Source organism: Triturus cristatus, chromosome 11, assembly GCF_964204655.1.
Source record: "Triturus cristatus chromosome 11, aTriCri1.1, whole genome shotgun sequence".
Lineage (NCBI taxonomy): Eukaryota > Metazoa > Chordata > Amphibia > Caudata > Salamandridae > Triturus > Triturus cristatus.
This window is the reverse complement of record NC_140594.1, coordinates 1,007,798,611-1,007,821,847: the sequence shown is the minus strand read 5'-3', so window position 1 is coordinate 1,007,821,847 and position 23,237 is coordinate 1,007,798,611. Positions and strand designations below refer to the sequence as shown.

The 23,237-nt window shown below is 43.9% G+C and overlaps 1 protein-coding gene across 1 annotated transcript in view; it reads right to left on the bottom strand.

Moving 5' to 3' along the window:
* The window catches only part of ZBBX (zinc finger B-box domain containing), a 546,096-nt gene that overhangs the window by 342,676 nt on the left and 180,183 nt on the right, over nucleotides 1-23,237 (bottom strand). The window contains exon 8 of the mRNA XM_085635186.1: nucleotides 8,097-8,258. Within this exon, the coding sequence (XP_085491312.1) occupies nucleotides 8,097-8,258 (162 nt within the window). The remainder of the gene's footprint in view (nucleotides 1-8,096; nucleotides 8,259-23,237) is intronic.

Below are 23,237 nucleotides of genomic sequence, written 5' to 3'. Positions count from 1 at the left end.
CCCTTACTAATAACGTGGAACTGATCCAATCTCCCTGCCCTGAAGAACCTCTCTTCAACTCATGGACATCCACCATCACTCACTATAATCACACTACCCCTATCATTACTCTCTGCCACCAAACACCCACAACTATTACATCTACTGAGCACACCGGGAACAACAAACTCAAAATTAACAAACACCACAAGACCGATCTAGATCTTGACAGCTCGGACTCTAACCTCTGCCTTCCCGCGACTGAAATCCCCACAGGCACTCTCCACTCAACCCCTGATAATCTGAACCCTCCCTGATAAACTACCTCTTTCTCCAACACAGACCCTTTTCCCCCGACCCTTACTTCCCCCATGTCCAACGTCATCTCCAATCCAGTGGTCACTCCCCCCCCTACTACCACTGCACACTCCACCTCCGATGTCCCACATCCACAGACACAACCGGTCTCCACCGATTACCTCACTGACAACCCCCGTGACATCCCCATGGCCAACGTCGTCACCAATCCTATAAACTCATTCCCCCCTATTTTCACTGCACGCTTCCCCTCCGCCGTCGCACACCCACATACACAACCTGCCTCCACCACTAATCTCATTGACATTCCCCGGAACTCTGATTTCTTACCTAGAATTTCTCTCCCTCCTCACTTGGACAGTAGACCCTCTACTCCTCCTTTGAACTCCTTGAATGGGAGCATTACTAATCCGGCTCCCCGCGTCCAACCTCTCCTAACCCCACTGATTCCGTCCAATCCCCGACCCGTGTTCACGCTCCCTCAAAAGACCGAAGTCATTCTCGGCCCCTGCCTAATACCTTAAACTTTTTCAGCTCAATAGCACAGCAACTGAACAGACTGGAGCTGAAAATTAACTCCCTTGCTGCTGATTTCCTGTACTTACAAAAAGATCTTCTCAACAGGACCAAGCCGCCGTGCTCCCTCTCCCAGGGTAGATTTCCTCCCACCCCACTCAATACCGCTCCCTTGGCCCCACAGTGCACCCACGTCCCTTCAGTCCGTCAGCGAGTCAGGCACTTCGACCCAACCGGGATCGCCAACCCTTTTCAAAACCGAAACCTGTTGAGATCAACGACTCTTACCTCGCTTTGAGCCAGAAGTCAGCCCCTTTCCCCATCCCGGTTATTATCAGCACTAACAGAATCCCTAAAAATGTCCACTCGCCTAGACCTCCTGCTCAATACTCCTCTATCCACCTTACTCCCCCCATCATCGAGGCTCTCCGTCCTCTCTCTTGCATGCTCCTCAACAGCAGATCAGCAGTACAACACGCCACAGACATTGCTGAAGCTCTACTCGCTGAAGAAATTGACATCGCTTTCCTCACTGAATCCTGGCTCAATGTCCACTCCACCCCCATTCTTGACATTCTCACCCCTCCAGGGTACACCATCATCAGACAAGACAGACCGATCAAAACGGGGGGAGGACTAGCCATCATCCACAAGGCAGGAACACAGATTACCAAACTTAAACCTGCAGAATGCCTATCGTTTGAATACCTGGGTGTCGAACTCACTGCCAAGGGCACCTCACCCATCAAATTCCACACCATCTACCATCCTCCTGGAGAGCGTACCCTTTTCCCCGAAGAACTAACAGACCTAATATCACGGTTCTCCATGACAGACACTAAAGATGTGTTCCTGGGTGACCTCAATATCCACTGGAACGACCCAGAAGGGTCCACTGCCCAGAACCTATCCAACCTACTTGAAATATATAACCTCAAACAACTCTGCAATAAACCTACTCACATCAAAGTGCAACACTGGATGCAATCATTACCAACAATGCTCTGGTCTCTCTGAGAGCGATTTCTCCCATTGGCTGGTCCGACCACCACCTCATTCTGTTCAAGATTGATGCACTTGTCTCCCACCAACCTATTTGTGATGACAAACCTAAACACTGGACCAGAAATATCAAAGCAGTCCCTTTATCCAAACTTGAATCCAGGATTCATGCCCATCTTCAACTCCAACCCTCATCATCGACGGCCGATGACCTCACTACACACTTTAACTAAAAAATGACAGAGGTTCTAGACCAAGTAGCTCCTCTCAAACTTAAACAATTGAGGTGAACCAAATCTTAACCCTGGTTTAACGTGGATCTGAATGAGTAAAGGCGTCAACTCAGACAAATGGAAAGGTCTTGGAGACTAAACCCCTCTACCTTACACTTAGCGCAACTTAGATTTGCTCGTCAAGCATACAAAAAACACATTTTCAATGAAAAGGCGTCTTTCTTCCGCAGCCAACTAGATCTGGCGAAAAACAGACCGAGAGAACTCTTCAACATTATCAAAAGCCAAGCTAACTGCACTCCCTCTCAAGAAATCAAAGCCACCAATGAGCGTTGTGAAGAAATTGCCACCTTCTTCACTAATAAAGTCTCGAAAATTGATCAATCCTTCATCCAAACCTCTAACCCTCCTTCCCTCTTAACCTGCCCCACTCTAACCACCCCTGATCATTCAGAAAGAGTTCTTACCAAGGACAATCAGGTCTGCCTCCATCTAAAAAACAATGCGCATTGGTCCGACTTTGAGCTTATGTCGGAAAATGAGGTTTTCTATCCCTGGTTTTGCTTTCTTACTGCCTGCCTACTATGTAATGCAATTTTCGTCTGTTTTTTTTTCTTTATAGTATGTATGTAAAGCGCTCTGATACCTACGGGTCAAGCTAGCGAACCTAAAAAAATAAATAAATGACCTGTGTGGGTTGGTGTGACACTCCACTCAGGACAGCGAGTGTGTGCTGATCCTCCAACCTGGATGTTCAATACAGCCCGGTTGGAGAAACCTAAGTGTGCATGTGTCTTTAGCCGGCCTAAGATAGTCAGCCAAACATACATGCACACTTAGAAGTGCACAAACCAGTCCTCCTCCCTCTCCCATGACTAAGCCCCGTCCATCTCTACACATGCTGGCTCAGCCAGAAGGTGAAAAATAAAACGGTGAGAGAATAACTATTTTTCACCTGCTGGCTCTGAGCCAGTCGGGCGACGCTCCTCCACCATTGCGAAGGAGCTGCCCCTGGTCCTCAACCTCAGCTGGAGGTCAAGAGTGTGTAAACTGTGTCCCCCATGTGGTGTTTCAATTTGTCTTTGGGTCGGCAAATGCAATTCTGCCCATGTCTCACATTATCCGCTGCGTTTTAGCATGTCAAGAGATACATACATCTGTCCAGGTTTAATAAAAGGTAAAGATGCAAATCAGATGCAGTTCTCATTTTATCTATCCTGCCACATTTTGGTCTCCATCACAGCATGAAACACTGCCGGGATGGTCATCACCCCTTAACAGCTTTTTTGGAGTTAAAAAGTTACAAAGCTTACTTTACTAATGTTAGAAACTGAATATTACATACCCTATAGGCCGATGTAATGGAAAGCTGCCGTTCATGAGAAATGATGCAGTGAAGGTTTATGTACAGAGTTAAAAGGAGAAGCCATCAACTTAGATAAACAATGCTTGACATCACAAGGATGAGAAGGCTACCTTCCAGCAAAGTAAGTTTTCGTTAACCTTAAAAAAAGTCTTTGATGACAGGGATCTTGACGAAAGATATGTGATAAGGACTTTTTTCTGTACGCCACTAGATACACATTGATAAAAGTTAATAGTAGCTTTGGTTGTGACAGATACAAAAGTTATAGAAGGATGACATCTTGTTGGAATGATACTGGGTTGTATGATGTCCCTAGAACAACAAATAAAATCTCTTGATCTTAAATGCACAAGGTATCCATGAAGATAATCTTTTTTTGCTTAAAGGTGTTTATCTAGGTCAGAAGAAGCTCTAAGTGGCCATTTTGAATCACCTCAGGAGCCATGCTGCCAACTTTAAGCACCTGAGTTTGAGATGATATAGCTGCCTTTCGTTATAGAAAACATATGTGGTTGGCACATATGTGGTGGGAACAGATAAAGGATATGTCGAACCCACCACTGCCTCACCTGCTTGAAGGCACAAGAATCATCTATGAGTTGGACCAGTGTGTCTTCACTAGAACATTTCGAATCACAGGAATTGGTGGAAAAGCAAACAGAAGCTGCACAACTGCTGTTCCCCAACAATGCAGGAAAGCCTGAACATGTTGTTTATTTTAAGCTGTAACAAAGGTGTCTTTCTGAGGAAAAATCCAATCTGAAAAGAATCTCTTGCAACACACTGTCATCAAAACCCTACATTTGATTTACAAAAACTCTGCTGCACATTTATGCATGTGAAATCTGAAGACCTGAGGAGTTACTTTTTTAATGGGCAGATTGTTTGGGCTTCTAGAGAGAGAATCTGGATATGGTGCAACCTTGTCTGTTGAGCTAATGTTCTGCGACTGCATTGTGCACATAAATTAAGATTTTTTTACATTTGTAAGACAAACTCAGGACAAGATGGATTGCTGTCAGTTACAGGATATTGATGTGATACCAAGGTTTCTTGCACTGTTCGGTTCTGCAGGTAGGGTCATCAACCTGTCATGGAAGTTCTCGATGAAAAGGGACTCCTTAAAGAAGACTTATCTTGCAATACCATAGGAGATGCTATCTCGAAAAAAGATAGGATGAATCTGCCTTCCGGTTGTCTTCCAATTAAGATCATTGATCTTCCAAGCACTACTGCAGAGGTCTCATAAGAAGTTAGGCATTTGGGACAAAAGAAATGTAGGCACTCTCGAACCTAGAAGGGAAGATATTTGATGAATGGTTGGAGGAATTTTTGCCAGAATGTACAAACGCTTCAGAGGGATGGAAGGAGAGATTTCATCTTGTTTGGTAATCAAGATGGCTCCTAGATATGTCAGACCAGCAATGGAACCCATGTGGATTTTAAGAAATTGGCCTGAAGGCAAACACGATGTAAAAGAGTGATCATTGTTTGTAAGCATAGTTGAGTGGTCTCTGCAGAGTAAGCTTTCATGTCCAATCATCTAGGTAAGAATAAAGTATGATTTTCTACCTGAAAAGAAAGGCTGCCAATACTGCCAAATACTTGGAAAAGATTTGCAGTGTCGATATCAGTATGAAGAGGAAAACAGTGTTTTGGCGTGCAAGTTGTTCAATTTGTTTTCACTACTGCAAGGCCCATCTCTCCTCATAGGATAACATTGGAGTTGCCTTATTAAATTTTTTGAGTGTAATTCCCAAATAAGAAGAAATCATCCACCTCAGTTTGGTGTCCCTGGAATCCTAGTTTAAAATACTAACTTATGGTGAACAGTGTTTTGGCGTGGAAGTTATCTAATGCGAATGACTGAGATTTGCTTGTGCTTTCTTGTCACAAGAATGTGTAAGTTTGCATTTACTAAGTAAACTGCACATATCCAGTCCCTTTTCTGAGGGAAGGTAGATCTTGACTGACGGCCAGAGAAATGTTTTCCTTCCTCAACCTTTTGTGGTCTCATTTGAGGTCCAAGAATGATCTAAAATCTCCCTTGCAGGCTTTTTTAAAGTAAAAGTATTTTAAATAGAAGCCTTTTCCTTTTTAAGAGAGACAAATAGTCATTACAGCCTGCTTGCCGTAAAAGGTAGCAGACTTGATTCAAAGCGTACCTTATATATGCTGTCACATTTGGTTTTGTATTTGTAAAATTCACAAACTCACGGACACTCTCAACCTTGGGTAAATTGTGCCCATTTACGAATTCAAAATAGTGGCCATTTGCTCTATATTTCTATTGAATTCTTGAATTCACCACTCTCAATGTATTTTTCAGATTTTTTTGTCTTGGGTAAGTTTTCCATGCCTCTGCAAATCAGTAAATCCCCTTTGCGGCCTAGGCCTGCTCGAAATGCCTGAATTGGCCTCACAGATTTGCAGGACCCCCTCCCTGTCTATTGGTCTCGAGTGTCATTGTGGAGACCTAAGTAGAGGCAGGAGAGAAAAATTTCTCAGCTGCAAGTTTTGAAAATCCAGGAACTAAAGCAATAGAGTCGAGGTGTTGACAGTAGTTGCTGTGTCCCCAAAATGGTCATTACAGAGGTTTGTGACGCTTCTACTGGAATATTTAATATAGCTGCTTCCTATAACATGAAACATAGTGTTGTTAGCTATCAACAATGTTCTATATGGCGACTTAGCTGGCAAAAGTGATGCATTACAGGAAGAGAAGAAGTCTTACATGGAATACATTTTGTGCTTCAATGTTAATCCAGGGCTAACGCAGTCTTCCACAGTCAGCAGGTTGGAATGGTACCTGATGTCAACAACAATGTGAGCTGTAGATTGAGAACCTGCGGACTGGCATGAGTGACCTGAGTGAGGGTGACAGTGATGCTGTGTCATCCTTTCTTGAGATCTCCCTCTGCGAGAACCTTTTAATGGAGAGCTCACAGTCATAATGGAAGGAAATCTTTCATGCTCACCCTACGGTGTTTTTCATTTCCTCCTAAGCTGTGAATTTTTCCAATTTTCTTCAGAGGGGAATTCTTTCCCTGACTTTTGGGATTCTCTCATTTTGTTTTCTCATAATTCAGTCTTTGATGCTCTGTGGAGGTGGTATGCAGACCATGTATACATTATGTGGGCCAGTGGCAGTCTTCTTCTTTCATGAGGGGCACTTAAATAGTGAAGGCATGGCAAAAGGACAAACTTTATGGGTGAAACAAAACAACTTCAACAAGAATCGGCCAGTGTATTCCTAGCAAAGGGAGATAAGGGCAGCATCCATCTCCTAGTCTGAAAGCAGCAATACCAGCAAGATCCAGGCGGTTTGAGTGCAAGGAGCTTGAAAGAAGCTCCAGCATATATGTCCAAGCTCATGGAGTTTGGCCAGGACCCACTGCCAGAGCAAAGGCACTTTCCAAGTTTAAATGGTCCAAACAATTATGCTGGACAGAGTTTCACTCCTGAGATCCTCATCCCAGAATCTCTTGAGTGGTCACGGCCAGTGACCAGATAAGCAGATACAAGTTCAAGGAGAATATGCTGCTGTGATGCCAAATTCTCTCCACGCAGCTCCAGTAACAAAGAAAATCCAAGGAAGAAGGCAAGAGGGGAACGCCTGTCACTATTGTCCCTTGTAGGCAGGGTTCTTCGTCCATCTTACACCCACAGATGCACTCCTAATATTCAGTGATCATTTACTGTGCACCCACATTTTGATGACTGCAACCAAAATTGCATGTTTGCTATCATTCCTAGTGCACACACACAAAATGAAGGGCCCCTGTTTACAACCCCAAAGCCCATGTACATAATTTACGTAGGTCAGTAGGTAGCTCCCTGAGTACAGCTACTGCATTCCAAAAATGATAAAATGCTGCGACAAGCCAAGACCTATGCAGAGTGAGTCAAGGAGAGCAATCATCTTTAGACTACAGGATGTGGAAGAATGGAGTGCTTCTCGTCTCAGGTCACTTGAAAGGGCTGTCCCCTGAACAACACCATTTTGATGTTTCATGTCTATCAGAATTAGGAGTCCACAAGCAGTTAGCAAAAAGACAGGGGAACTTTCAGGGACAAAAAATAGAGGGTTACTACAGCTGCACAGGTTGAACGTGGTAAAAGAATCGTTGTCATCACACTGAAAGGCTACTTTTTGAGGCAGCTCTATGCATTGAGAATTGACTGCCAATAAGGCTGGTACACAGACCTGAACAAAATGTTAATAGAAAGCTAATCCATGTATGAATCAACCATGACATATTAGTGTGACAATATATTTTTTTATGTACAATATTGCAGCCTTCGTACAATGTATGGTGGTAAGAGTAGTCTGGGTTTGAGGAAAAACTTGAAGCAAGATATAAGAAAAAGCAAGTGACATTTTGAGCATAATCACCAAAAATTTACATATGCACCATTTGAATCTGCCCAATGTGCACTATTGTTATCACTTATAACAAGGTGGTGGGGTTACTAATAATCACTTTAGTATATACAGGTGTAATAGTCCGATTACATATATTTCTCCAAGTGTTGTGCTAACGCGTCACAGTCCGTACTGAGGAGCTTTGCTTCCCCATAGAAACAAGAAGCAGGCATGCTTGCTACTATCATTTATGCACAGTATTACAGTTTTAAATCAAGTTTGAATCACAATGGTCCACCTTTGCTCATACACTTACCTCAGCACTGTATGACTTGTCAAACCCAGGGGAAGAGTTGTTCTTAGACAGTAGCGGGCTGTTGCTTAGACATTTTTTTGTGTCTTGCGTCATCATACTGAGATCAATGTCTTTTTTGAATTGCTGAGCCACATCTAATTTGCCAATAGCCATATATTTTCCCTGTCAGAGACATATGAAAATAAATGTAATATTAGGTCTTCCTCAGTAATTACGGAAAACTATTGATATTTGCCAAGGTTACAAATGCATAAATTCTGAGTTTTACATTTACAACACTTAAACAAAAAAGCCTATTGTTGAATTAGGGATACCTTTAAAGTTTGTCGGGACAGGAGCACAGCCATAATAAACTGAAGGAGCTCTCTCCCCACAAACCCTGTGGGTCCTCTACCTGGGTGGCATGGTGAGCAAAAAACTATGAATTTAACCCAGATCTGTGATTGGGGGTGAATGTTTGACAATGTTCAGCATTCCGTCCATCACCTTTATGTGTTGCTATGGTCGCCCTAAGTGGGAAGGGTATGTTCACTATGCCACAGGATTCAAACTAGCCTGGTTGATAAGGGATGATACCCCAAAACTGTTCCCAGGATGCTTATTTTCCAGTCCAGGGAGTACCTGGTCTGGCAGTTCAGGCAGGACTGTTCCCATGGGGAGCAGGGTCAAGACGGATCTGCATATGACTGGGTCCAAACTGGGGTGGCATGGTGAGAATCTGTGACTAGGGGTGAATGTTTGACAATATTCAGCATTCCGTCCATCATCTTTTTGTGTTGGGTTAGAATCAGGGCATCTGGATAACGAAGTGTAGCTTGTCGGTCCGTCCACGCCATCACCCTTCTCCCACATTGGAAACCCATGAGGTGGAGTTTCATCTACCACTGGAACTCTGAGTTCCAAGATGCCTGCACATTCAGAATTTGTGATAAAAGGGCATCTGCTAACCAATTGAGTAAGTTTGCCGCATAGTGATCCCTCCCAGGGAGAGAGGGATCTCTGATATGGTATGTGGTACTCCTTCAAGGAGGCTGGGGCCTCTGCTGATATATGCTAACCTGCAGACCTGGCAGACTAATGGGCTCATTATGAGTGTGGCGGTCCCCCTACCGCCAGACTTGAGGAGGAGTGGGGGTGGCAGTCTCCCCACAGCCCTATTACAAGTTGGGCAATGGGACTGCCACAGCCCTGCTGCAGCGGCCAGGGAACCGCCATTCCCTTGCGGTGTTGGGGCAGTGTAGAGGCAGCTAGGCATATGAAAACAAGTTACTTGCCTGTAACTACAGTTATCCAGTATTGGTATCTTTCATAGATTCACATGCCTGAATCATTCCCCGTCGCCGAGGTGGGAGTCTCGGTAGATAAAAAAGTAGTGCCAAAAAATAATTAGTAGTAGTAGTAGTAGGCCCACAGAAAAAAGGCCCTAAGGCCTATATCTTAGAAGCCTATCAACCTCGTTATGTAAAATAACCCAAGAACTGGAAACAACCAATCAGACATCAGCACCCTTCTAGAACCCTCTCAGCAGAGCCAGCTCTCATCAGATTTTCCTAGCACGAGTGGGAAGCACATATCCCAAACATAGAGAACTGACTCTGCGGGGAGGAGGGTGGGTGCATGTGAATCTATGAAAGATACCAATACTGGATAACTGTAGTTACAGGTAAGTAACTTGTTTTCTTATCCAGTATTGGGGTATCTTTCATAGATTCACATGCCTGAATCAGAGTAGCAAGCAGTATGCCAAGCATACAGTCGTTTGCGGATGGTGGGAGACTATTGCTGATACACTCCCAATTACGCCCGCAATATGATAACTAGAGGTATAAGATGTCCTCTCTTAAAATCCAAACATCTATCTCACACAAAGAAATGACAACATAGCTTAAGAAATAGCAATTATAAACAGCAAATTGAAAATGCATAAATATACACAACTCAAGAAAATGCTCATAATAAGTAAAACATATATCTGACCTTAGTTTAAAAGATGTTGAAGTACGGCTTGTCCTACAGCTGTATCTTCCTGCAGAGTAGATTGCAGACAGTAGTGCTTCGTGAATGTGTGAACATTTCTCCACGTTGCAGCACGACAAATATTTTCCAAGGATACTCCTGCGAACAATGCAGTAGATGCTGCCATAGTTCTAGTAGAATGCGCCCTGACCTTCCTTTGTAAAGGTTTATTGGCTTTATCATGACAAAAATGAATTGTAGAAGCCAACCATCTGGTTATAGTCGCTTTAGTCACAGCAGACCCCAGTGTAGCTTGACCATAAGCTATTAGCAATTGATTGGACCGCCTGATGTCCTTAGTCTTTTGCAAGTAAAATTTCAAACAACGTTTTACATCCAGCAAATGTAACGCTCGCTCAGATGGAGTAGCTGGATTTGGAAAGAAAACTTTCAGTTTCACTGGCTCATTTAAGTGGAACTGAGTCGGAACTTTAGGGATGAATCGTGGATTTGTCCTGAGAGTAACATAATCTTTAGAGAACTGCAAAAAGGGCTCTGAGATGGTGAACGCTTGAATCTGACTGACTCTTCGCGCCGATGTAAGAGCCAAAAGAATAGCCACCTTCCATGTTAAAAATTTTAGCTCAGCCTTGTGGATAGGTTCAAACGGTCTTTTCATTAATTGAGCTAGTACTGTGTTCAACTCCCACTCTGGGGGAGGTGCACGAATTGGTGGAAAAACACGGAATAGCCCCTTCATAAATTGTTTTATTAATGAAGAGGAACAAAGCGAAGGTTTAGAAGTACTCTTCCTGAATCTTGATAGAGCCGCAAGATGAACTTTTATTGATGAAAATGCAAGCCCAGATTTGGCCAGGGATAACAAATAAGGAAGGATTTGTTCTACTGGAGCTTGTAAAGGATGGACATCCTTCCCCTCGCACCAATGACAAAATCGTTTCCACTTTAAACGATAAGTCTTTAATGTACTTTGCGCGCGTGATTTAGATAGAATCTCACGGCATTCCTGTGAAATGGTTAGATCTTTGTATTCTAAGAAATCAGGAGCCATGCGTGCAAGTGCAGCGACTGTGGATCTGGATGGAGTATCTGACCCCTTTCCCTTGTCAACATCGTGATTGTTGGTACTAGACGGATGGAGCTGTGAGCTAGAAGAAGCAGCTCCTGGAACCAATATTGCCTTGGCCAACGGGGTGCAATCAGGATGAGACGGCAGCCTTCCATCTTCACTTTGCGGATCACCTTCGCAATTAGTGGTATCGGGGGAAAAGCGTAAGCACAAAGCCCTGACCATCTCATGGACAGGGCATTTCCTCTTGATCCCTGTTGAGGGAATCTGCTGGCGTAATAGCGGCATTTCTTGTTTTCCTTTGTCGCAAACAAATCCAGGGCTGGTTTGCCCCACCTTTGAAAAATTTCGTCTATCTGTTTCTGCTCTATCTCCCATTCATGACAGCCTACCAGAGATCTGCTTAGGTTGTCGGCCAACGTGTTGTGAAGGCCCCTGACGTGCTCCGCTCGCAAGGTTATCTTGTGTGTTGTAAGCCACTCCCACAGTTCCTGAGCTTCCTGCGAAAGGGACAGTGACCTCGTTCCTCCCTGCTTGTTGATGTAATACATGCTGGTCGTGTTGTCCGTCCGGACCAGCACTGAGGCCCCTGCAATTCTTGGGAGGAACGCTTGCAGAGTGAGAAAAATGGCGCGAAGCTCCAATCTGTTGATATGCTGTTGGCGGTATTCCTGGGACCATCGTCCCTGAATCTGTAAATCTTGGAGATGTCCTCCCCACCCCTCCATGGAGGCGTCTGTTGTTACCACGAATTCTGGAGGAGATGTTAGAAACGAAAGGCCCGGAGCCAGGTTTTTCATCTGAGACCACCAATGGAGAGAGCCCATCATGTGAGGTGTTATCATGATGGAGTCGTTGAACGACCCTACGGCCTGTTTCCATTGTAGATGTAACTGCTCCTGCAGAGGTCTCATTCGGAGCCGTGCTAAAGGTACAAGATTTATTGTTGATGAACACATTCCCAGAAGAGACGCAAACATCCGGACAGAAACTGACTTTCTTCTTGCGATTGATAGTGCTAGTTTTTGTAAACGAAGCTGAAGTTCCTCTGACAAGAATGCCTTGCATTGTCTGGTGTCCAGCATCGCTCCCAGAAACTGAATCCTTTGAAGAGGAAACAGTTGAGATTTGCTTTTGTTGAGAGTGAGGCCTAAATTTGAGAATAGACCTAGGCATGCTGAAACCGCTTCCACGGTCGTCTGCTTCGAAGGGCCTTTGAGCAGCCAGTCGTCCAAGTACGGGAATACTTGTATTCCCTGAGATCTTAGAGTCGCTGCTACTGGTGCGAGACACTTTGTAAAAATTCTTGGAGCAGATTTCAGCCCAAACGGAAGGACTTTGAACTGATAGTGGACGCCAGCCACTACAAATCGCAGGTACTTGCGATGCTTGGGAAGGATAGGAATGCGGAAGTACGCGTCTTCCAGGTCCAGAGAAGCCATAAAATCCCCTTTGTTCAGGCAGCTCAAAACTTCGGCCAGCGTAACCATCCGAAAACTCTGCTTCTTTAGAAATTTGTTGAGCTTGCGGAGATCCAGAATCGGGCGCCACTCCCCTGACTTTTTCTTTATGAGGAAAAATCGAGAATAGAACCCGGTTCCCTTCTGGGACGAAGGAACCTTCTCTATTGCGTTCTTGCGGAGCATTATTAAAGCTTCTTTGAACAATAAGTGAAGACGAGGGGGAGGGGGACCTCTGGGCGGGGCAGTAGGAGGTTGTTTTAAGAACTCCAGGGTGTGACCGTTTCTGACTAGGTCGATGACCCAACGATCCGAGGTGATCTCTTCCCAATTGTGTGCAAAAGTTGTTATCTTTGCTCCCACTGGAAGGGAAGGAGGGATGACTGGCGTCCAGCGTAAATCATTGCTTCTTGTTGGCGTCGCGACCTTGATTGTTTGATCGCCTTCTTCCTCCCGGACGAGATAAATTATTTGAGGAGGATTGCCTGTATGATGATCGTCCATAAGGCTGTCTATATTGAGATTGATATTATCTGTTTTGCTGACTTTGATAATTTCCCCTTGATACGAAACCTCGTCCTCTTGCACCACGGAAAGATCCCCGTTTGTATTGGAGAGCAGCCAGTGACTTAGCTGTATCCGTATCGGTCTTGATCGCTAGGAGGGCCTCGTCTATATGTTTTCCAAATAAGGATTCTCCATCATAGGCCATATCAATGATTTTGGCTTGAACCTCTGGCCTAAAAGATGTTGCTTTAAGCCATCCTTGACGCCTCAGAACTGCAGCCCCTGCAAGTTGCCTAAAGTTGGTATTAGCAATATCCAGAGCACAGTCTATGATCTCTGATGCGGCTCGTTCTCCCTCTAGAAGTATCTTCCTTGCCTCTTGTTGACGATCTTCAGGAATGAGGTCTATAAATTCTGAAAATTCTGACCACATCTGGCGGTCATAGCGACCAAGTATGGCCAAGGAGTTTGCAGCTTTGATAGAAGTTGCCGCCATAGTAGAGAACTTCTTACCGATGAGATCCAATCTTCGTCCTTCCCTATCCGGCGGCGTTGATATCGGTGTAGCTGGATTTTTGGACTTTTGTTGAGCAGCCTGCGATATCACTGAATCTGGTCGGGGATGACCGATTAGAGAAGAAGGCGTTTCTGGAGGAGCACGATATTTCTTGTCAATACGAGGGAGGACCGCAGGTACGGAAGCAGGTGTCTTCATAATTTTTAACCCCTCATTCCATATAAAGTCGATGATGGGAATTGCTCTGGTAATTTTCCTTTGCTCCTCTTTAAAATCATGGAGGAAACAATCCGTATGTTCCACAGTAACTGGTAGTTGAAACCTGACTGCGGCACGCTGCATTAAATTATGAAAGCCACCTATATCCTCTGGAGGAGAATCCGATGGCTGAGGAATGGGTGGAGAAGGCATGGGAATAATGTAGTCATCCCAAGGATCCAGAGTGGTGTCCTTATCTGGCACCTCACCTTCCTCGATATCTTCCTCATCAGAGGAAATGGTATCATGGTGTGATTGTGTCCCCGAACCAGCAGGGTGAAGCGGCGAATCTGGAATGTCCGTATGTGACTCTTCAGTCGGTTGTAAATTAGGAAGAGGTTGTTGTGGAGGAAAGCGTTGGCGGTAATCCGCCAGCATGGCCTGAAGATCTTGAATCAGTGTATGCGGGAGATGACTAGTTTCTCTACGATCCCAATCCCTTGAGGGATGCCTGTAAACTGGTGTAGCAAGGCCTTCCTGGTAAGCATGCTCATGATAGTCTTCTTCCTCATCCACCTCTTGACACTTTATATGTAAATCCGAGGGGTGCCGAGCTATTCCGAAAGGACCCTCATCATCCTCCTCTTCTGTATAAGAGTCTAAGATATGCGAAGGCAGCAAAGGAGAAATATTACTGTAATCCTGTTTGTGGAAAGTTTTTAACTGAATATGCGTGTACGCAATAGGCGTAACATGAGTAGTTGGTGGAATCGCTTTAAGGAAGCCTCTCGTCGACGGGCTTCCCCTCGTCGACGGAATTGCTGCCTTCTGAGGCGTCAACGGGATCGTCATCGTCGACGGAATCGTCATCGTCGACGAGGTCTTAGCCGTCGTCGTCAACGGGATCGTCGTCGACGGGGTCTCCGTCGTCGCCGTCGTCGACGGGGTCTTCGTCGTCGACAGGATCGTCGACGGGGTCTTCGTCGACGATGTCCTCATCGACGATGTCATCATTGACAGAACTTCCTTCCTGCTCGACGTCGACGCAGTTGTCGACGGAGTCTTAGATGTTTTAGGAGACATGATAGGTGAAGATATCGAAGTAGTGGAGACTGTAGCCGTCGACAGAGGAGCAGCAGAAGTCACAGAGATAGTACATGACGATCCCACTGTTAAAGTCTTAACCTGAGATTTACTCACGGTTTTAGAAGCTGAAGACTTCTTGGATCTCTCAGAGTCTTGTGACTTCTGTGAATGGTCAGAAGTTACATGAGAGGCCTTATGATGTTTTCTCCCTTCACTGGAAGAACTATCAATAGATCTAGCCCTTTTGCTAGATGTCGAGGCCCTGTCATCCTCCTCAGCCGAGGAAGATTTCAGCCATAATAAAACTCTTGCCTCTCTGTCCCTTAAGGTCTTGGGAGGGAAAGTCCGGCAAATTCTACAATCCTTAGCAACATGCTTAGGATGCAGACAGTAAATACACTCCTCATGCTGGTCGTCCACATGGACCCTCTTCTTATCACAGGTCCTGCAGGGTTTAAACAAAGCTTTCTTGTCAGACATTTCTGAGAAAAAAGAAGAAACTGAGTAGGCACTCAGGGAGACTCCCTTCCACACGACGTGCGGTGAAAATCTGAGGAGAGCTGGCTCTGCTGAGAGGGTTCTAGAAGGGTGCTGATGTCTGATTGGTTGTTTCCAGTTCTTGGGTTATTTTACATAACGAGGTAGATAGGCTTCTAAGATATAGGCCTTAGGGCCTTTTTTCTTTGGGCCTACTACTACTACTACTAATTATTTTTTGGCACTACTTTTTTATCTACCGAGACTCCCGCCTCGGCGACGGGGAATGATTCAGGCATGTGAATCTATGAAAGATACCCCAATACTGGATAATAGGAGTTTCCTCTCCGCCAGGGTTTATATGGCAGTTCCTCCTCCATGTAAACCCTGGCAGGGAGGAAACAAAGGGTGGCCTACAGCGCCTCCTGGTGCCTCTGCGCTCTGTGGATTCACACGCCCACGTGTGTACATGCACACCAGTTCCTGCACGGCATGGACCTTCTACTCCATGCCGTGCAGGAACAATTTTTGTTGTTTCCATTGCGGTGCCAATTTTTGGAGGCGGGATAAAACTCCTAATCTGGCCACGGGTTTGGCAGTGTGGTGGAGAGGCAGACCCGGCGCTGCACCGCAAAACTCGTAATCGGGCCCTAAGTGGTTGTCCTCACAATATATAACCCTCTGAGTTTCATACAAGTCCTGCAATCAACATTACTATCTCTTACTGCATTTAGCTTTTTGTACAAATCTTCTAAATCCCAATGTTGGATTAGGAAACAGAGAGCAGGATTTATGAAGCTTTTTAACTAACTTTGCTAGTGGATAATAGGGAAAAGTGTCTTTTGTGAATGCCACCTTAAAAAGTGTTCTCCTTTCCGGCGGTGGCAAATGGCCAGGTGCTCAGTACCAGCACTTCTTTATACTGAAAGGGAGAGTGACTGAACTTCTTAGCAGGAGTGCTATACTTTTAATAGGAGAGTACCTGCACTACTCTGAAGCAAACAGTTATTCTGGGATACTGAGTACCTACACATTTATATTTCCATTTCAAGCACTGCTTTCCAGTCAATCGGAAGTCAGTTAGAACTGGACAGCAGGGTTGATTCTATTGATTACTGCCTCACTGGTCTCTAGTGTAAGGTTAATTTTGCAACTATGTATAATAAAAACGGGGATCAGAATGGATGGCATCAGCTTCTGACTCAACACCTGATAAAATCTTATCAGTTATTTCAGAAGAACAAACTTCAAGAAAATCCAGACTTGTTAGCTGATTGAGAGGAACAAGCAGTAGGAAAGAAAGTAGAGGTCTTGTAACCAACCAATGGTGATCTGATGTGCTGGATAAAGACTGCTGATTAATTTTGTATAAGATGTCAACCCAATGGTTGTTGCAATTAAATAACCTACTAAGCCTAAATGCTGGAGTGGAATGTTAAAGCAGGTGCAGCAAGACAAAAGTACTGGCCTTGTGTCCTACTTCACTAAACATAAAAGGCAGCATGGTTGATCTGGCCAAGGCAGAACATGTAGTGTAGAATTGCCATGATTTAAAATACAGATTCTGCTGGTCATTAGCTGGCTAGAATCTAGTGGAAAGCTTTAATTCTAAAATATACAGTAAGCCCTGACGCAATGTGGATGCCTTGGAGAGGACTTCCCGCTCGTACCCTACTGAAACAGCTGTATTTTATACAGAATTCAAGGGCAATGACCATTCTGTAAAGGGGAAAGGCCCCAATTGAGAAGCGTGATGAATAGTTTGAGACGAAAACAGATAAGTGAATAAAGTTTTGTAGAGTAGGCATCTCTTCTGCAATGCGACATCAGCGGCCAGTCTACCGTTGGAGCTAATTATCTGCAACAACCTGGAGTCAGTGACCCCCAAGCTCCAGGCCCCTCCGGCATTGTGAATGGGAGGTGGGCCACCTGGCTTTAAAGCTCCTGACTGGTACCAGAGTGTGGGAGCCCCCTCCGTGAACTTTGCAAGTTAGCCATTTCAAGTTTTGTTATGCCACTTCCTGGTGTGGTAGCTGGTGGGGATCCTGAAGGGGGGAAATCAAGGATGCTACAATGAGGCAAGACGGAGATGTGAAGCATAGCACTAAACATTGGAGAAATAAACAGGATATCAGTGCTCAGAGTGCAGAGAAGGGAATGAGCCAGGCATTAAGATTGTTAATGAAAAACATGGCTATAATAATACTGAATGAAGAAGTATGGTATCAGACACAAGATTACAAGGTGAAACCTCCAAATTTTAGAAATAAGCTTGCACAGCATTAAAACATGAAAGAAGCCTCCTATTAACAAGCAATAGGTAATGCGGACAATGTAAGAATAAATCTGAAGAACATAGACTGAAACCAGTGGAATGATAGGTCACAGAGCAATACTAGTGCATGGTTGTTTAAACTACAGAGATGTTTTAGAACAATAGAAGGATGTGATCTGAGCTACTGTCCAGGATATATTTGAAATTTAACACTAGAAACAACATACTAATTATGCCCACAGACACCTATAAGCGGTACGCTTCAAAAGTGGGGACTTTAAAAATAAACAATGGGGCAGAAGCTTAACCCAAGATATGCACAGATAAGTAAGAATAACCATATCAAGGGTGGTTTCCTCCAGATGGTAGAATCCAGAACTAACATTGAAAAGCAGCAGGGGCAACGAACAGTACGACCCACTTCCGCAAGGAAATATAATTATGAACCCATCAAAACTTTGGGTATAAACACCCATTATTCTGTGGAGACCACATCAGAAAAACTGAAGAAATTGGATTGTGAAAGCGATGATCTAGAGGACCAATCACACCATAATCATGTAAGGATGAGGAACGTGACGGAATACACTAATGGATAAGATACAAAGGGATTTTGTAGTGCACTAATCCAACACATTCTTTATGAAAAAGGAGGTATGAAGGGAAAAAAGTGCAAGCCCCTAGACCCGGGGCTCTACGGTTGTCACCGGATACTCGTCTTAGAGATAGCCTTACGAAAATGACCTTATCAACTGCAAAGACATTTTTTTTTGTGAAGCATGGTGTACTGACTGTGCTGATTTGGACTACTGCCCTATTCAACTATATCAGAATCTGTCTCAAAGAACACTGATTACAAGGGGAGCCCTCCAAAATGTCACAAAATAATTAAGGAAGAGACACAGCAGATAGAGACTAATCATTTTTTCTGCATTAATATTTCACTGTGACTCAAAGAATCACAGAAGGAAACAGGATATTGGGAATGACAGCAAGCCTAATACCAGTAGAATGCTGGAAACTCACAAACTACAGACTAGGAACATAGGAAGATGGGAGAGTGTTTGAAGAAGCTGATCAAGGGGCAATGGAGCGGACCCTAATTGAGGGAGCAACAGTAGAAACTTTACTAACCATGAATACCGAATATTCCCTATCTTTTACAAGGGAAAAATATCAAACATTGTGACACTACATAGTTTAACAGATATGTTGTGTCAAAACCAAGAAAATACAAAGATGAGCTAAGAGGATGGGCGGAGAGAGGTTCCAGGTCATGGGTGTAACATCACTGTGGTTATCAAAAAAGGGGGGGGAAAAGAGGTTTAGAGGTTAGGTTCACCCTCCATCTTGTACATAGATATTAAACAACCTGAACGTTCAGGTAAAAAGAACCTAATCTGGGGGTGTCAGAAAGACAATTGGAGTCCGATAAACACCCAAAAGAGAAAGAAAGGGGCAGAACTTTTCCTTTCTTGAGTCCCCTCACTCACCAGGGTTTCCCCACGGTGACATGCTTCATCATTGGGGTCCTCTCAGTCCTCTACGGGCTGAGGCGTGCTGCAACTTACGGATTACGTAGGAGCACTGAATACAAATTATGTGTGGTGCAAGTGTAGTGATATGCAGTGGGACAAGTGAATTAAAATTATCAACTAGTGGGCCAAATAAATGTTATTCTTGCTCCTAGCTAATTGCGGAGCAATAGTCTTACAAAACACATCTGATTACCAAGCAGAGTGTCTTCGTTTGTTGGCTGACGCAAGAAACTATCTAGCTATACCAAAGGACCCCACTGAACGTTTACGGATTGAGATCGCAAGCCTGATTGAAGAATCTCTCATCAACGACTGGATAAGTAAGAAAGAAGCGGATTTTCTGGAAAACAAGAAACCCGTTATTCCTTATTTTTATACCATCCCTAAAATACATTAATCTATGGTTACGCCTCCCGGCAGACCGATAGTATCAGGGATCGGTTCACTTTTGGAACCTTTGTCAAAATTTGCAGACGCATTCTTACGACCGTTGGTCCAAGCAACCGACACATACTTACAAGATACTAAAGCTGTCCTGTGTTTAATTCAGAATCTCGATTTCAACCCCACAACCAGCATATTGATTAGTCTGGATGTGGAGAGCTTATATACTAGTTTACCACACAAGGACACGCTAGACATTTTGGAGGAAGTACTCTTTGAAAATAACTGGACATACCACACGCCCAGACATGTGGTTCTTGAATGCTGTCGCCTAGCTCTGACCGAAAACTTTTTTCAATTCAATGACTCTCTGTACAAACAAACGCACGGTACCAGCATGGGAAGTACCTTTGCGCCGAGCATAGCGGGGCTCTATGTACATCACCTAGAACGACACAAGATCCTCCATAATAACAATCCGCACATCCACAAGATCAAATTATGGAAAAGATACATCGATGATGTGTTTTTGATTTGGGAAGGTGACGAAGCTGGTTTTGAGTTTTTCCTACTTTGGCTCAACCAACAAGACCCATTTTTGAAATTTACCTTCACCATGAGTAGGTCCAATCTGGTTTTTCTCGACCTTAACATATTAGCACACGAGGGTCGCCTGATTACCACTACACACTTCAAACCCACGGCAAGAAACTGCCTCTTAGTGTATGACAGTTTCCACCCAAGAAGCCTGAAAGACAATCTCCCTTTCGGACAATTTTTGCGCCTAAGACGCAATTGTACCACACGACAAGACTACAACATCCAAGCAAAAGATCTATCAGAGAAACTGGTGCAACGACATTATCCTCAACATCTGGTGTCCAAGGCACAAAAAAGAGCTTCCAACAATAACCGAGAAGCACTTCTAGAACACAAACCTGAGGAGACAGCAAAGAATCAGAAAAGACAAATATGTATCACTACCTTTAACATCGCATCAGACCAAGTAACAAAAATAATAAAAAAACATTGGCGTATCCTGAATAGTGGAGGTTTGGACTTCCAAAAACCTATGTTCAGTCATAGAAAAGCAAAAAATCTGAGAAATTACCTGGTACACACCAGGCCAAACCCTAGGAAGACTGTTGGACCTGTACGCTTGCTCCACCCATTACCTGAGGGCCATTACCCATGTGGGAACTGTAGCGTGTGTCACCTCACCAGTGCAATAAAAACTGTCACCTACAACAATGGCATAACATGGAACCTTCGATCGTTCACCAATTGCAACACGACAGGGGTTATATACCTTATCACCTGCGTGTGTAACCTCCATTACGTGGGGATGACCACCAGAAAAGTGAACACCAGAATGATAGAACACCGAAACAATTTTAGGTGTAAACATAATAACACTAAAATGACCACACACTTCCTACAACAACAACACACACCCAATGACTTTAGCTGGGTCATTCTTGAACATGTTGACAACCACCCCAACACTGAAAGAGTTTTGCATGAAAAAGAGCAACGTTGGGTTTTCAAGCTACGGTCGGACAACAATGGTCTCAACGATGATATACCATGGGGACATTTCACTTCTAACTAAGGCTGATACATACAAAAAACCTTTTAAATGTATACCAGTTTTGAAGCCAGCATTTTTTCCATCCACTGAATCAAGTAGTTTTTTTTTTGTTTTTTTTTCATCCACTGAATCGTGCAACTTTATTGAAAAGTGTTTTTTCCCTAGGTTATTTGTTCATCTCCCTAAGAGCAATATATATATATATATATATATGCATTTTCATACTAGCATATATATATTTTTTCATACAAGCCTGAAAAGTTTTTTATGGGTATAGACATTAACCCCTTTTTCCTGATTAACTTCCACACAAAGGCGTATCACATGATCACCTCCCTCGATGTATTTATTAAGCATGAACATCAGTCCGATTCACACTGTTCCATCATGGCAGCTTTTTTCCTAGCAACTGTTGGACATCCAGTATGCATGACTATCTTTTTTATCTTTTATATTTCATAGCAACAGCCATGGCGCTATCCCTTGATTTAGTAACGATTTGCTATAATTGTGAAATATATAGCTTCGTTACCAACAGAATACCACTTCCCTTTGCCAACATGGCCGCCACGGAAAGGACCTCCGTCGGGAAGTCCTTTTTTGCTTTTCACACAAAACACTCATAGATAACAAGCACCTCGCCCGGAACCACACAGTATGCGGTCCGCGAGGCTTGGGCTCTAGTAGGTGTGCCAGAGTGTGTTTTTCAACGTACAAGTAAGTGGGAAGCGCCACGGGGGAAGACTAGATTTTCTCCCCCTAATCACAGAGATCGCCTTTCTTCCGTTTTTTCCCCCGCTTAAGGTCTACTAAGAATACAGCGCTCCACTCTATTAACGACTACTTGTACCATCTCTCTAGGTGTACGAGAATTCCACACCCCCTCCGTTGACCATGAGGCATAGTATTGCTTCTTAAGATGTATGTAATGTCGTGCATACGTTAGTTTTATGTGTGTGTTATGTGTTGTCAGACGCATGTTTTGTATGTGCACTGTGTGCATTCATAGACTTCTTTTTTTACTCACCTTGTAGCACAGCGCCTGCATGAAGCAAGTATTTTCTTGGATAACCACTCAGTGGCACAATAGAAAAGAGTGTCTCAACACTGGTGTATAGTGTGATCACCATTGATTCTATTTCTATTGTATATTATCCTTTTTCCCTTAAATTTTTTGTATTTCTATATCCTACAGACATTGCCAGGCGTATACTTACGTATGTATCATCTCTAACGCATGCTTATTAGTCGCAGCGTGTTCACTTGTTTTTCACCGTAATAAGGTTTACTAGGAGTGGTATTTGCACTGGGCTGGTCCCTGTGTAGTCCTGAAGAAGAGCTGGGGATCTCGAAACTAGTTGACCATATGCTAAGTACACTTACCCATTAAAAGTAGGTTATTTTAGCGTATTACCCCGTTTTTAACCAATTAGCTAGGAGCAAGAATAAAATTTATTTGGCCCACTAGTTGATTATTTTAATTCACTTGTCCCACTCCATATCACTACACTTGCACCACACATAATTTGTATTCAGTGCTCCTACGTAATCCGTAAGTTGCAGCACGCCTCAGCCCGTAGAGGACTGAGAGGACCCCAATGATGAAGCATGTCACCGTGGGGAAACCCTGGTGAGTGAGGGGACTCAAGAAAGGAACAGTTCTGCCCCTTTCTTTCTCTTTTGGGTGTTTATCGGAATCCAATTGTCTTTCTGACACCCCCAGGTTAGGTTCTTTTTACCTGAACGTTCAGGTTGTAACATCACTGTCACACCTAAGGTGCTTCTATGTCCCATTCAGTGGCGCTTTTGAAGCTAGTAATTTGCTTTCAGATGTGGTATGTTGGAAAAATGTTGAGGGCGGGAGGGTCCAACTTATGGAGGTGGGTCCCAAATACAGTGGGGATTCACAGCTGTTTTATCGAACTTAAGAAGCCATACAATAAGACATACTCTAACTTATGAAGCTAATTTGTCACCTCAACCATGGTATGTTTTTTTAACTTTGAATATGGGTGGACTGAACTTCCCAAAAAGGCCATATAATCTGGCCAGTAAAACACTA